The sequence below is a fragment of the Trichosurus vulpecula genome, chromosome 4 (assembly GCF_011100635.1).
Source record: "Trichosurus vulpecula isolate mTriVul1 chromosome 4, mTriVul1.pri, whole genome shotgun sequence".
Lineage (NCBI taxonomy): Eukaryota > Metazoa > Chordata > Mammalia > Diprotodontia > Phalangeridae > Trichosurus > Trichosurus vulpecula.
The window spans coordinates 228,051,879-228,068,665 of NC_050576.1; the positions used below are offsets into that span (position 1 = coordinate 228,051,879).

Sequence of the window (16,787 nt, forward strand, 5' to 3'; positions counted from 1 at the left end):
CATATTGGAAAAGGCTGCAAAGATGGGTCTGCTCAGGGACCAGGTCTTTCATGTAAGGAATAGCAGAAGGATGAAGAGGCTCATCACCAGCCTGACCACATTCGGAAAGACAGCAGCTCTTGAAGACTGTTCTACTACAGCATAGAAGGCTGAGGTCTGCGTGTGTGGAGGGAAAACCTACATAGATGAAAAATTGTGGGTTCTTGAAATATTGAGATCTAAATTTATTAAGGCTTAAGTACCTCAAAGTGGGGCCATGGTCACATCATTGGCATTGTTTAAGGGGAGAAGAAAAGTTAAGAAAATCATGTGAGTGACAATAATATTGTGAAGTAGATGAATGGATGGATGGATGGATGGATGGATGAAAAATCATTTATTGAGCAGGGCACAGTGTTAAGCATTTGGGGATACAAAAACAAAAGCAATGGTAGTCCTTATCATTGAGGCATTTACATTTAAGGGGGAAGACAATATATATAAAGGAGTGGTAGCCAGGGAGGGCTGCTTTGGTCTAGAAAGTTACAGGGATGGTCAATGAAACCACAAGGGAGAATAATGATACTCTTCCTAGTAACAGTGAATTGGATTGACTTGGTTAAGGCTCCAGAACTCGAAGGTGAGAAGAGGGGAAGGAGTAGAGGGGAACAATGACTGGGGAGTCAAGTAAAGGATGACTAGAGGAGCCTAATATGGGGGGCCACATGTGTGGTACTCACCAACAAGTGCCTAGGGGCCCCAGGGCAGGATTTCTTGAATTGAAAGGATTAAAAATACCTAGGACCAGGTTTCTGGTCAAGACACAAGGTAGCTGGAAAGAAGATGTCAGGGAAATGTCGAAATTAACATTGCATTTGTGGTTAAAACATGGAATTGGGGCCATATTCTGCCATTTACTAGACATAGAAGGGGCAACTAGGTTGGTCTTGGAGTCCAGAAGACCTTAGTTCAAATCCAACCTTAGACACTCAACCCTGGGCTGTTTACCCCAGTTTCCTCATCTATAAAAAGGGCTGTTAAGGAAATGACAAACCACTCCAGTTTTTTGGCCAAGAAAACCCAAAATGGGGTCATGAAAAGTCAGACTGAAACTACTGAACAACCACAAAACGTTAGGTAAGTCTCTTCAGCTAGAGAGAGTGCTGGGGTCAAGTCAGTAAGATCTGAGTCCAAATGCAACATCAGACACTCTTTGGTAAGTCATTTTAACCATTTCTGAGCCTCAGTTTTCTCATGTGTGAAATGGGAAGAATAACAACAGGGTTGTTCTGAGGATCAGTGGACTTTGCTCTCAATTAATGTCCAATTGTAATCTCATTGATCTGAGATAATGAATGTAAAACACTTAGACAATTTTAGAGCATTGTAAAATGAGCTATTGTCATTCATCTCTGAACCTCAGTTTTGCCATCTATAAAAAGGAAAGTAACAGAATTCCCAGGAGGATTGCTAAATAAACATAAGCTGTTTTTAGCGCTAGTCTGCAAATAGGCTTTTGTCATGTATAATTTAGATTTTCTTATCAAGTTTGACTTTACAATCTAATCTCTGCATGCATGTCAATGCTGTATCTCATTTATAATTTCTGCTTACCATGTGATTCTTAGTCTTATTTCTTCAAAATTACTGTAAAGTCATATAACTCTAATCACAGAGGTACTTAACTGGTGATCCATGAACTTAGTTTTGTTTTTTTTTTACATGTATTTTGATAACTATTTGAATATGATTGTTTTCCCATGCATTTATTTTATACACTTAAAAGTCGTTCTGATAAAGGGTCCCTAGGCTGTGCCTGACTGCCAAAGGGGTCCATGACCCAAGAAAGATTAAATTCCCCTGCTCCATTGGACTCCAATAGCCCCTGACATCCTCCCACCAATAAGATTCAACCTGAAGACTAAGCGTTTTGCATATGGTAGTTACTCAGCATTTATTATTGACTTCCACTCCCCAATATCTAATGACCAGGCTCTGTACTAGTTTTATCATATGCGTACAGGAATATGCATGCAAGCACAGCACCAGACACAAGATGATGCTATCACAGCTAAATGCATGGTGCTAGCAAGACAGGCCAAATGAGGGATACCGGGGCAAACTCATGAGATCAGGCAAAGGCTGGGAGTCTGTTCTCCATGGTCATACGAGGGCCTAATTCATAAAGCAGCAGCGAAATCTGATCACTCCAAGAGAAAAAGTCCTCTAGATGGAACATGGTGTACCTTTAGCCAAAGTCTAAACTGAATCCAAAATAGGGGTGTTGACCCTATCAGTGACAGGGGTCAGGCAAGCAGTAGAGGAATAAGGGTAAAGAAAGGAACCCTCTAGCAGGGAGTTGTGGCAGTAAGTGTCTGGGACTCCTCACTCTGGCCCTAGCCATCTTATTTTGTTCTGTTCCCCTCCATACTAGGCTCCATCCAAATGAGGCTATCTACCATACTTACCATCCCTTTCCTGCCCCCTCACATACCATTCCTCATGCTGCTCACTGTGTTTGTCATATCTTCCCCCAACCCTCTTTTGAATTCATATGCATCCTGAAAAGTCAACTTCAATGTCACCTCCTCCAGGAAATCTTCAGTGATCTCCAAATCAGTCAGTAATGACCTTTCTCCCAACCTCCCTCTTCGAACGCACATAGCACTTTGCTTGTCTCTCTCTTATACACTTGTCAGGTATTAATTTTGAATTCTAGTTGTTTATTATGTATGTGTTGAGAAAGCCTGGTGTCTAGTGGATAGAGAGCAAGCCTTGGAATCATAAAGACCGTGCCTCTGCCATAAGGTACTGGCTATGTGACTCTGGGCAAGTCAGTTAATCTCTCAATGCCTTAATTGAGCTGCAGTGCCAGAGGAAATTCCTTACCTGAAGCTTCCTACCCTGATAAAAATTACAGATGGGGCAAAAAAGGAAAAAAAAAAGAGTCAGTGTGACATAATCATAACAGATAGAAATTTGACGAGGCCAGACACTGGGTCTCATCTAAGCTTCCTATCTCCCCCAGGGCTTAAGTTTGAGTTCTCTACTGAGGGGAGAGTTACTAAAAGTTTATTGGATGGCCTCTTTTTGTATCGCCAGCATTTAGCACAGTGCCTGGCACGTAGTAGGCACTTAATGAATTTTTATTGAATGATATACTGAACTGAAACAAAAGGAAATTCAGCTACTGGGAGAGGGGGATAAAGGAAATAAATCCACCAGAAAGCTTTGATGAAGTGCCTGTAATTTACCAGGCACCTCTCTGGGCATGGGGATACAAAATCAAAATGGAACAGTCCCTGCCCTCAAGAAGCTTGGATTCTTTTGGGTTAGACATCCTATAGCTCAGTAGAGGAATAGCAACTGGACCTGCGCATCTTTGTAGGGAAGCTCCCGATGGGGAATCCAGCAATGCAGCACCTGCTTCACACCCCATGACCTTGGAGTGTTGCCTAGAGCAGGAAGGGAGAAGCATACATCACTTGCCTAGGGTCAAACAGACGTTATGTGTCAGAGGCAAACTGAACCCAGGTCTTCCCGGCCTTCACAGTTGGCTTAATAAATACAAGATAGAAAGCTAACCATTAAAACAGGGATGCGAAGCAATATATGGTCACCAAGGAGAGCAGTCCAGGAAGGAAAGCTGGTCACCAGGGCCATGGGGAACCCAGGTCAGAACAAGATGGGCTTACTGTGTGCTGCCAGCATGGAACTCCTCTTAGCTTTTCTGCTCAGGACCAAGACTGAGCTCCCAGCTGAGCTTTCATTATAAGGACCAGATTGAGTAGACTTGGATTGCTTGTCTTCTTAATGCCTCTGGGGCAATGATGCATTCAAATGTGTTTTACTAAAAAGATGCCAATAGAACAAAAAGAGTAATATTGGGGTGAGAATGGTATCAACTGCTTCTCCTCACATTCCTGGATGGGGAGGGGGGCAAAAATCTGCAGGGGACAGTAACTGTGACTTAAGCCAATGAATGTACCCCAAAAGGATGGTAGATTACAGCCATGGAGTCTCAGATTGTTGAGCTGAAAAGGACCTCGAAGGTCATTTAGACCATTCCCCTCATTTTATAGACAAAGAAATTGAAGTTCAGAGAAGGCAAGAGATTGTCCAAGGTCACACGGGTAGCATATAGCAGTTGGGATTCAAAGCCAGCTCCTCTGACTCCCAAGGGAGCATTCTTCCCACTGATGGTTGAGCAGAATACCTTGTTGGCTTCTATACTTCTAGAAAAACAGCACAGCAGGCAAAGTCTGCCTTCAGGCCTGTGGTTCAAGGAACAAAGCAAGATTTGAACTCCTGCCTTCTGTCTTTGTAGTGTTCCCAGCTGGCATCCTGCAGCCTCCATTCTTCAGTGCAAACCAGCCCAGCTCCTTGAATTATGGCGGCATTGGCATGGTCATAGGACATGAAATCACCCATGGCTTTGATGACAATGGTGAGCTCATCGCTATTCTGTTCACTTTTCCCTGAGACTAAATATATTCCATGAAAATTACAAGCATAAAGATATCTTTCTCTTCCCTCTCCTTCACTTCACATATACACTCATTTTCCAAGAGTTGTCAGGTCTACAACACACACACACACACACACACACACACACACCTCTGGCATCTTTCCCCTTCTGTCCATTTACACAGGCATCCTACTAACTTAGGCTCTCCTTGCCTCTCTCACCTAGACGGCTATGATAGCCTCTAAATTGGCCTCCCTGCCTCCATGCCTGTCCTCTCCAATCTCCCCTCCACACAACTGCCAAGTTGATATTCCTAAAGTACAGGCCTGATCTGGTCACCCCCCACACTCAGTAAACTCCAGTGCCTCCCCTTTTTCCCCTAACAGAAAATACAGTCCTCTGTATTTGGAGCCCCAGTAGTCTGGCTCACATCTGCTTTTCAGGCTGATTCCTTTCTGCATCACTCCCCATCATACACTCTATGCTCCAGGCTCACTGGCTTTTTTGCTGTTCCTAACAGCAACCTTCTGCCTTTGGCAAAGCTGCTGTACTCTGTGCCTGGAATGCTCTCTATCCCCATCTCCATCTCGTGGGATTCCTGGTTTCCTTCAAGTCTCAGCTGAAGAATGTACTTCTACTAGACCTTTCCTCATTTCTCCAATTGTTCATTCAGCTTCTCCCTGCTGCCTCCACCCAGTGATTCTGTACTTATCCTTTAAGTGACCATGGTTTCCCAAGGTAGAATGCAAGCTCCTTGAGGGCAGGGAATGTGGTTTGGTTTTGTCTTTGTCTCCCCTGAACCTTCTCACTGGCTATAAATGGGATGGAATGGAATGGAAAGTGATAGAATGTGAACTCCATGAAGGCATCATCACAAAGTTGAACTTTGTCAGATTCAGCTGAGAGGTTGGTTTTTCTGTATTTAGAGCTAGAAGAGCCCTCAGAGTTTTACTTATTTTAAGGGAACTGAAACATGAGTGGGCTTGGGAATGCCCTCGAGGCAGCTGAAAATGTGGCCCTGCAGCTCAGTGGAGGGGTCTGAGCTGGAGACATGAACTTGGGAGTTAGCCTAAGCATAGAGATGATAACCAAAGCAGTGAGACAGGACCAGGTCACTGAGGAAATAACACAGCAAGGAGCCAGTTCTCACATGGAAAAGGTACAAAGAAGAGGAAGGGAGACAGGGGAGTGATTTCAACAATATTTACCAAGGGTCTACCACGTGCTTGGCATAGTTCTAGGGACTATGGGGGATTATGCTGGAGAAGCATCATTAAAGAATTTACAACCTAATTAGGCAAACAAGATTTTTATACTCAAGGCTAATAAGCAATAATATGAGACAGAAAGTAAAATGTCAAAATGTGAAAGTGAGCGAGTCCTGGGCTGGTGATCAGGACAAACTGCATGCACGAGGCAACACTTGAGGTGGATAAAAACTCGGTATGCATGGGTTAAAGTCCAGACATCAGCCTCTTTGGCTCCCTCGGAATGTTTTGCTTATAATGGAGCAAGAACAGAGATTTGGATCTTTCAGAGTCTTAAGATTTTAAGCCAAGAGGTCTTGATTCACTTAAAAAAATCTGTTCAACTAAACCAAGGCCCAATTGCTTTTGTCAGTGATGATTTCAGTTCAGTGCAACAAGCATATATTAAGGCCCTACTATGTGCCAGTGACCATGGGAGATGCTAGGGCTACAAAAGCAAAAGCGAAAGCATCCCCGCCCTTTGGAAGCTTCCGTTCCACTGGGGAAAAACAATTTAAGCACAGATAAAAATAATTCCCAAAGCCAAAGAACAGTACTAACTGGGGTGGGGGAGGAGAAGGGGACTGGGAAGGCCATCTGTAGGAAGCGGCAGGTAGCAACTGGATGAGGCAGAGAAAAGGGAGTGTGCCCCATAATAGGGGGCCACTTGGACAAAGGCAAAGAGATTGGACCTGAAATGTCATGTACAGGGAAAAATGGAGCCAATTGGTTTGACAGGAACAGAGTTTTATAGGTAGAATAATGTGGTATCAGTGAGGAAAGATGGACTGGGGCTCAAATAAGAAGGACTTCCAGTGCCAAGCAGTGCTTGATCCTAGAAGAAATAGGACAGTGAAGCGTCTTAAGTGGGGACAGACATGATTAGCCCTGTACTTGGTAATTATCGATGTAGCAGCGTAATGGAGGTTGGATTGGACCAGGGAGCAACCAGAAGCAGCCTTACTCAGGGGCAGAAGTTTAGATGTCAGGAATTCAAGATGAGAAACAACAAAACAGAGACCCGTTGTTGAAAAAGATATACAAAACTTAATATTTTGTCAATTCTGCGTAGAGAAAAAAGATTTAGTCGCTTCTGTTCGATTTTGTTTTCTCGATCAATTTTTTATACTTTGAAATGGGAAGCTAACTTCTTGTAAATCACTGTTGTAAACACTCTCTTTCTCTCTCTCCAGGTAGAAACTTCAACAAAGATGGGGATCTCATTGATTGGTGGACTCAAGAATCTGCTAAAAATTTCAAAGAACAGTCTCAATGTATGGTACACCAATATGGAAACTTCTCGTGGGCTTTAGCAGGTGGCCAACATGTACGTCATCAGCACCTTCAGGCTAAATTCTCTTCACTTTTAAAACTCTGGATGTTTTTCTGCTTTTCTTTCCATTGAAACTTAATACATTTCAGGGTGTGTGTGTTTTTTGACAGCTCAATGGAATCAACACTCTGGGTGAAAACATTGCTGACAACGGAGGTATTGGACAAGCATACAGGGTGAGCAGAATTCATTTTCTTCATGGGTTAGGAATTCAGGGCAAAATTTAGGGAACAGAGACAAATACTGACCAAGTATTTTTCATTTTAAAGAACTTGTCTTCAAGTGAAAATTCATATTTATATGAGTAATTGTCTTCAAAATTCAAATTTATAAGGATGCATTTTAATGTAATGACTTCTAATCAACTCTTCTTAAAAAGAAATTTATTTTTGGTTTCATTTCTTATTTGATTTTTAAGTATACTTACTAAGACTAGACCTGCTAAATCTATTAGATGTTTGTCTATTTTTACATATTTATTCTTGATAAATGAGCAATTTTCTAAAAAGAGAGAGAGAAAGGGAAAGGGAGCAAGAAGGGGTAAAGAGAGGGAGATAGAGACACAGACAGAGACAGAGACAGCAAGAGACAGAGAGAATGAGAGAGAGTGCTTTGGTAACCACACAGACAGACTTGGCTGGATGACCCCAGACAAATCACTTAACCTCTAACAAAACATTCTGAGACTATGAGAGTCAGGTAGGGTGACTCAGTGGATAGAGTGCTAGACCTGGACTTGGGAAGACCTGAGGTCAAATCTGGCCACATACACTAACTAGCTCTGTGACCCTGAGCAAGTAACTTAACCTTTGTTTGTTGCAGTTTCCCCGTCTGCAAAACTGGCATAATCATAGCACTTATATCCCAGGGTAGTTGTAAGGATCAAACAAGATAGTATTTATAAAGTGCTTTGCAAACCGTAAAGCATTATAGGATGCTAGGTGGTGGTGGTAGTGGTGGTGGTGGTGGTGGTGGCAGCAGCCGCAGCAGTAGGGAGGAGAGGAGGAGGAGGAGAAGGAGAAGAAAAGGATCTGTTCTACTCTGGAAATTTCCTTTATCAATGAAAGCACAGGTCCAGTCCAAACTAGACTTTAAGCCATTTGAGGACAGGGCTCAAGACTTAGGCCTCTGTATTGTCACCACCTACCACACAGTCCTATATATAACTGAAAATTAACAAATGTATGTTGTTTGTTGCTATTAATGACACTGATGATGCTATGCACCCTCTTCTTTTATACCAACAAACCATCCCAGAAATTTGCTGTCTATCCTTTACTTTAAAATATCCTGGGAAGGAGATGTTGTAGTCCTTGATAATATGCTCTAGTGTCCTTTTAGACATACATGTCAAAACATTCCTCCTAAGAATCCAGGATCAGATCTCAAGTCCCTTCCCCCTAATGCTACTGAACAATGTGCACATTCCCTCCAGTAACACAAACTGTAACTCACTCATGCCTTTTCATGCTATAAAACTTTTATCCACGTCCTCCTGCATTCAATAAGTCAGCAAGCTTTGTTAAGTAATTGCTTTGTGTGAGGCCTACATGAAGCAGCCTGGGGAAGCAAATAGACAGCTGTCCTTGGAGCCAGGAAAACTGAAGTCCAAAGCTCCCCTCTGAAACATTCTGCCTGCGTGACTTTGAACAGTTCACTTAACCTTTCCTGCTCTAGGCAGCTCTCTAAGATTTTATGGTAGAGAAGGTGAGGACATGTACTGGTAAGAGTTCCTTATACGAACGAAATCTCAGACGTAGTCCCCATCCCTACTTACCAAGTACAGTGTTGGACACTGGGGATGAGAGGGAAGAAAAATGAAAAGTTCTCTGCCCTCAAGAATCTTCTATTATATAGGAGAAGATACTGTGTGCAGCTGCTACGTGTAGAACATATAAGCACACATGCCCCCACTCAGTAAACTCCAATGTCTCCTTATCACCTCCAAGATCCGATACAAAAAGCTCTATTTGGCATTCAAAACCCCTCATGACCAGGCCTCCTCCTACCTTCCCAGTCTTCTTGCACCTTATTCTGCCACGCGGATTCTTCGTTCCAGTGACACAGACCTCCATGAAGACCCTCCATCTCTTGGCTCAAGGCATACTCTCTGGCTGTCCCCCCAAGCCTGCAATACTCTCCTTCCTTTGTTGTCACTACAGACCTTTCTGGCTTCCTTTAGTCTCACCTAAACTCCCACCTTCTGCAGGAAGCCCTCCCCTTAATTCTAGTGACTTCTCTATTTCTTCTGTATTCATAATCATTTGCTTTTTGTCTCTCCCGTTAGATTGTACGCTCCTTGAGGACAGGGTCTGTCTTTTGTCTCTTTTTGTACCCCAAGAACCTAGAGCAGTGGCTGGCCCATAGTAGGAGCTTGATCAATGCTTCTTGACTGATTGAGTGACTGATAGAACTGTCCATGATCTAGGCAGATCCCCCACAGGGGGTCCCCCTAGCATTCTAGAAACCCCCTAATTTTCTTCATTGTAACAGCAATAATAGCAACAGTAATAATAATACTGATTTAAGGTTTGCCAGAAAGTGCTTTACAAGTAAATCATTTTATTCCTTTGATAATCTTGGAAGGCGAGTGCTATTATGACCCCCATTTTACAGATGAGCATGGGAAGTAGACTGGAGTTAAATGACTCTCTCAGGAGCACACAGTAAGTGTCTAAGGCCAGATTTGAACTCAGGTCTTCCCAACCCCAGGCCCATCTGCACCATTTCAGGGCATACACAAGCTCTCTTCCATGGCTCTCATCTTTTCCTGTTCATCCATTTCTCTGATGACATCTCCTGCCCCTCTTTTCCTACACAATTCATCATTTGTGAGGAGGGTCAGACTGCTGTTCTCACCTGTCCTGAGCCTCTCTCGCCCTTTGTGCATCCTCAACCAGCTGTTTGACCTTGGGCAAGTCTCTTGACCTCTCAGAGGCCTCTGTTTGCTCATCTGTAAAATAGGACAAGAGACTAGAAGCCCTCTAAGGTCTGTCTGGCTCTAAACCTATATTCTCAGGAATTCTAATTCTTTGGATAATCTGATTGATGTTTCATAACTTGAAGCCTCCTAACATCCTTAGACGAATATTGGTGTCAAGGGACTGCTATCAAAACTACAAGTACCAGCCAGGCCTGGCAGCACACACCTATGATCCCAGCTAACAGAAGACTGAGGCTGGCAGATTGCTTGACCCTGGAGGGTCTGGGCTACAGTGGGCCATGCCGATCGGGGGTCTGCACTGATTGGCATCAAACAGAGAGCCCCTAGGAGCAGGGGACCACCAGGTGGTCTAAGGAAGGTGGAACTGGCCCAGGTCAGAAACTCCATAGTAGGAACATGGCCCTACGCTTCCAGTCTGGGCAGGATAGGGAGACCCAATCCTTCCAAAAAATAAATCAAGACCTGAGATATGTTTAAGCTTTAATAGTTTGAACCCTCACTAAGACTTTCGGGATACCCTGCATATAAAATGCTTTGTCAAATTTAAAACACTATGAAAGTTTGAGCTGTTACTACTGCTGTTGTTGGTAAGAATTGAAAACATGCCATTTCTATGTCTTTCCGCTTCACAGGCCTATCAGAACTTTGTGAAAAAGAATGGGAAAGAGAAGCTACTTCCTGGCCTTAAGCTCAACCACAAACAGCTGTTCTTCTTGAACTTTGCTCAGGTATTGTGTACAAATGCTTGATGGGTGTAGAAGACAATCTTAGGAATTGTGGTTTTTTTTTTTCCTTATTTTTTTGGAGGGAGGGAAGGCAGGGCAATTGGGGTTAAGTGACTTGCCCAAGGTCACACAGCTAGTAAGTGTGTCAAGTGTCTGAGACTGGATTTGAACTCAGGTCCTCCTGACTCCAGGGCCGGTGCTCTACTCACTGCACCACCCAGGTGCCCCGGAATTGTGGTTTCTTAATGACTCAGCCAGTGTTCACCCAGTGTGACAGTATCCATCTTGGCCACCTTTCAACATATGAAGCCGCTGGTCCCTTGGGGTTAAAGCTAGATAGTGATGTGTCCTCTGTTCCCCTGTAAGTTCCTCACTGACAATTACTTCGGGAGCTCTGGGAAGGTTTCTCGTCTAGCGCCTACCTGACAATCCTACCCTCTTAAAACCTAAATAAATATGCCAGCATCTTCTGTTCCAGAACAATCTTCTGAAGGGATCTGTTTTTTTATGCTATGTTCCTTCTATTTGTGTTCCTAGGTATGGTGTGGGACATATAGGCCAGAATATGCTGTCAACTCCATCAAAACCGATGTTCACAGTCCAGGCAGTTTCAGGTAGGCATTGAACTGAATGGCCAGACCCAAAGAGTGGTCATTAGTGATCCAGTAATGTGCAGTTATCTTTTATTGCTATTCCAAATTTAAGCTCCATTGCTTCTGTTAGGAAATCCATACTCCCCTTGCATTCAAATCAAACCATTCTCTCCACAAGCTGGTCCTGACCCATGAAAAAATCTCACCACATTAAGTGTGAACTCAGTTTTGGCCTCAAATGTAAAACTAGCAGGTTAATATTTCAGAGATAGAGAATGAAGAACCTGATTTTCATGGCATTCTTGTCTTGACCTCCAAGATGATCTGTCCCAGAGGCTTAGACACACTTTAATTCTGATAGTAAAGATGTGCCATTTCAAAAGAGAGGTTGATAGAGCCAGGAGATTCCATGGTTAGAAGCTCATAAAGAAGGGATCAAATATGTAACCAGACTAAGTCCCATTGGGGGAAGATGCAAAAGACACAAATTTCCTTTGAATATGAGGGAAGAGCTTAACAAATAGACCTGTGCCATGATAGAACAGGACACTGAAGACTATTGTCTGGCTCCCATTCCACTGGAGGCCCTTGAGTATTGGCTGGATAAACATCTGCCATCATTAGTAAGTCGAAGTTGGACCCAATGCTAAGAGCTTATGTTTCTAAGAGAACAAAAGACTACAGATTGTTCATTTCATCCACCTCCTATACTTGGAATCCCATGACATTTAACATTTGTATTTGGGGATGGTGGAAAAGTCTGAACCTGGGATTTCATAAGTGTGGGAAACATCCAATGTAGAAACTCACTCCACAAGTGCAGATCTACCATTCATCTGTCACTGACGTGATGAAGAGCCACTTAAGGTAGCTGTCCAAGGTTACGCAGCTTGTATGTGCCAGAGGCGTGATGTAAACCCAGCTCATCTTGACTCTAAGACCAGCCTTGCATCCAGTGTACTTCCATGCTACTTTTATAAACATTTGCATAGCAGGGAGTCCAGCAGCTCAGTCTTATTGCTCTCTCAAAGAGGTATTTTAGGCAGAGTCTAAAAAGCAATTTTTAAAAAAAGAGCTAACGACCTGCCTTCCATGGGCTAACATAAAAACTCTACTTAATATATGGATCATCTCCTCCAGTAACTCACTCCTGGAGAGAAGTTACATCATGGAGAAACCCAGGCAAAAAGAGTATGAAACAGTTAAAGGAGAATATATTACATGGCAGGAATCATGGGCAGTTTTGTTCAGGGTAAATGAACACATTAATAAATAGATAAAAGCTTTTCAGGGCCTTTTCTTTTCTTACATTGTCCTGCAATGACCTGAAAGTGCCCCTTTCAACATTTGGTCACCCAACCAATGCTTATTGTTTCTTTCTTGTGGACGTCAGGGTTAGTCCTCAATGGTGACTAGCACTTTCATTGTGGTTCAGTTAATACCAATTAAAATAGCTTGACCTTGTTCATGTTATGATTTTCCAAAGGCATTTTTCCCATTCAACAAAGAGTAGAGTCCTATTGAGACTTAGTGGGATAAAATGTATAATAGGAATGGATCTTTGGAAAGAAATATCTCAAAAGAAACAGGATCACTAAAGGTAATAGTGGAATAGTGTTGTATATTTACAAAGATATACTGAAATGAGGAAACTCAGAAAGCAAATTGTAGATGCAAGCATGGTGGCAAGCATTTGGGTGAAGAGCAATGAAGGGAGAAACAGAAGCTGGTTTGGCACTACAGTGTACAACAGACTATCTGGACGGAGGGAGGATATAGATGAGGATTTCAGGAAACAGATCACATCCTTGGCACAGTCAATCATACCATTAGCAGTGTTGGGGATCTTTAGTTCTCCTGGCAGATGTTGGAACTCTGTCTACCAAAAAGGAATGCAATGACTTACTTCCCCAATTTTCTTGATGAGAAAGGGTAGAAGAAACAGTAAGATTAGCTTGTATTCTACTTTGTTCTCATGAACAAATACTAAGAATTGGTTGCTTGGGGTGGAAGTGATGGGAACCTTTGAATGAAGAATTGACTCCGTTTTATAATTTTTGGCAAAGCAGATGAAAGTTAGTCATAATCCAACATGCACCTTCATTTTTGGGAGAGATTTCAAATAAGCTAGAGAAGGGATGGGTAGGACCTTATGTGCTAAAATTCTAAGCGGGGAGTCCATGCAGGGAAATGAGAAAGTCTCAGGAATTAAATTCTGACAACACAAAAGGAAATAATTCCACAGAAGGTCAATAGAGATGTGCCATGATAGAACAGGTCAGTGCCAGTGGTGATATTCTGCAGCCTGTTTATGCCTACCATGCATCTCTCTCTTACCATGACTCACCATTATGGTTTTTTAAATTTATATTCCTGTCAAAATACAGGTGAATTACAGTGATGTTTCCCTATCATTGTTAAGGAAGGAGTGATTCTTTATAACAGTAAACAAATTTTTTCCCAAAAAATAGACCTTTTCTCACTGAGCACCAAAATTGCTTTTTATCTGGGCCATTTGTGATGGAAAAGTTTTGGATTACATACTTCTCTGCCTTAGTAAACAGAGCATATTAGACAAAACTTTTTCTTGAAGACTGAGAATCAATACATTGTCAATGATTGTAGCCTGCCATAATGGTGCTACTTATCGGCTTTCAAGTCCGATCAAGTCAACAAGCATTTATTAAGTGTCTACTAGCTCTGTGCTAAGTTCTGGGGATAACGAGGGAGAAAACATGCAAATAACTATGTATGTACAAGAAATAAACAGCACTGGGAGAGGAGGGGAGAAGAGAAGTCATCAGGAAAAGGCTTCTTGCAGGTGAGATTTAAGCTGAACCTTAAAAGAAACCAGGAGGTAGACATAAACCGTCCCATGCATGAGCAACAGTCAGTGAAAAGGCATGAGTTAGAGAGATGGAGTGTCCTCTGTGCAAGGAAGACAAGTGTCACTGGTTTGGAGGGCACATAGAAGCAAGTAAGGAGATTGGGAAGTAGGAAAGTAGGAAGGCGCTGGGCTGGGAAGGTCTTTATAAGCCAAACAGAGCATGTTATATTTGATCCTGGAGGTAATAGGGCACCTACTATATGACCTGAGATGCCTATGTTTACTTTCACTTCTTATTTGTTCATTTTATAATTTTTCTGCCTTATTCCTTGATGTTAGGGTATCAGCTACCATTTAACCCTGTGTAGACTCTTGGCCCCCTCCTAATTTCCTGGTTCTAATTCACTACAGGCTAGGAAAACAGAGAACCCAGCTCATTAGAATCATATGTAAAGTAAGGGAAGGTAGGTGCTGAGTGAGGGGAACAAGGTTCTTCTTTGAGCAAAATGTATGAACTTTAGGACATGGCCTTTATACCATCTCTTGTGACAACTCAGAGGCCTTTGTGTTGTTCCTGTGTTTCCTGTTCTTGGATGGGTTCCAAATGGTTGAGGTTGCCAGATGAATGACCTCTGAACAAATGAGGTGTTGCTGTATATACACTTTGTATTTTAAAAACTCCTTTTTTTTAAACTCTGAAGGCATCATTTTATTATTTTGTTGGAAAGTTATTTCCCTTGGGCCTGACCCTGCATGTTCCTCTCTGTGAATATTTCCCATTCACTTCAGAAATGGGTTGTATTTTTTTAAAGCGTAAATGGAATGCCAAACTTTTGCCAAGGAAATCATTATTTTCTCTAGAGGTAAAACGATTTCCTTGGCAAAAGGTTGAGGTTCCATTTAGTTTTGGAAATGGGTTGCTTCCTGGTTCTACCCATTTTTAAAAATACCATGTTTTAAAGGCCCAGAAGAAGTTTCAGACACTGAGTCTGTGTTCAGAAGAAATACATTAGTGATCGATGGGAAAATATTTCTCAAACACATGGAAGACTTTTATAAGTCTAGGCAGTAATTGTAGTTGACACTATTTTCAAAAATAAAGGAGAAATGTGTTTGGCATCAGACTGGAAATATTGCTAAATCATTTTTTCCAGATGCGGCCTATGACTAGTTAATTTATTATAGGGTCCTAGCTTTACCCCCTGAAAAAGACCATTTAGCTTCATTTTGTAGAGAAGTGACTTATCCCAAGGTCACATGGGTAGGACATAGGAGAGCTGGGCTTCAGTGATATGGCTTCCATGATTAGAGGTTTTTAAGGTCCGCAAAGTACATTACATCCTGGGTGCGTTCTGGAAAGATGGTAGAAAAGGTCAGAAGTTTCTAGGCTCTCCAGACAGACAGAACATTGCCATGAAATGAATGCAGAACAGCAAAAATAAAGGAATAAAGCAGTTGTCCTTCTAAGACAACTTGAGAAACCTCAAGAAAACCAGAAATACATCCTTATTTCATGTGATTCTTGAAACAAGCCTCAAAGGTAGGTCCTGTTATTTTCCACGTGTGATAGGCTCTCTAAGAGTTCAGTGACTTGTCCAGGTCCTGTTTATTGTTAGTGTTGGAGGTAGGATTCAAACCCAGGGCTTCTGACACCACTCAGTGTTCTTTGGCTGGCCTCTGCAGAGGCCTACATGGCCACTCCCAGTGATATGAGATAAAAGAGCTGGTGGTTCTCCGATGCTCTAATTTCAAAGGGATTCTGTCTATGATGGGGTTCCAACCCACATAGTCAAATGCCTATTTATCCCAAATCCCCCACCTGAACAGCTTGGCCATTCTTCTCCTTTCTCAGGAAAAGAAGATTCTAGAAAATCCAAAATATTAAATACATTCCCTGGATTTACTAAGAGATGACCCCATACTTCAAATATTAGCTTCTTTCTGGAAATGGCTTCTTTCCCAAAGTGAATGTTTGTTGACCATCTGAAATCAGTTTAAGTAGCTGCTATCTATTGTGCTAATACTTGTCATAATCTGACAAATTATTTGGAGTTTATTACTGTTAATTCATATGAAATATTGACCATTGTTTTTCTCCTAATAAGTCTAAGTAGATATAACTGATATGGATGCTGGGAAAGAAAAAAACACTTTATTTTCCCTTCAGGATATCTACCCCTTCAATGGCTAAATCATTTTCTAGTAATTTAATAAATCAGAATTTTTAGGAAACAAAACCATCTTTCTATTTAAATTTTAGTTTCTAGCTCTCTAAGTCAGATACCTATTAAAGCATTGACTTCTCGCCATAGTATGACTCAGTTGACTTTGTCAGGTGGTGTGTGGTTTCTGTGCTTTGCTTTATGAGAGACTTTGCTTGCTCGGGGAAATCCTTCCCTGAAGCAACTTCTACTGGGGACCACCCTGAGCTGCTGATTTAACTACTACTACTTCTGCTACTGCTACTGCTACTACAACTAATAATCACAACCATAAAGATAATAATAATTTTACAGATATACCTAGCAATCGTATAGCGCTCTAAGGTTTACAGAGAGCACTTCTGATTTGTTATTTCACGAGATCAGCACAACAACCCTGTGAGGTAGATGTTATTGTCGCTTTACAGATGAGGGAACTGAGCCCAAGAGCTTTAAGTGGCTCACTCAGG

General features: G+C 42.1%; 1 protein-coding gene across 2 annotated transcripts in view; it reads left to right on the top strand.

The window, feature by feature from the left end:
• Positions 1-16,787, top strand: part of MME (membrane metalloendopeptidase) — a 135,399-nt gene that overhangs the window by 115,845 nt on the left and 2,767 nt on the right. For both annotated transcript variants that reach the window (XM_036754638.1, XM_036754639.1), the window contains exons 18-22: positions 4,307-4,426; positions 6,888-7,021; positions 7,138-7,203; positions 10,604-10,699; positions 11,234-11,310. In XM_036754638.1, coding sequence (XP_036610533.1) covers positions 4,307-4,426; positions 6,888-7,021; positions 7,138-7,203; positions 10,604-10,699; positions 11,234-11,310 — 493 coding nt within the window. The remainder of the gene's footprint in view (positions 1-4,306; positions 4,427-6,887; positions 7,022-7,137; positions 7,204-10,603; positions 10,700-11,233; positions 11,311-16,787) is intronic.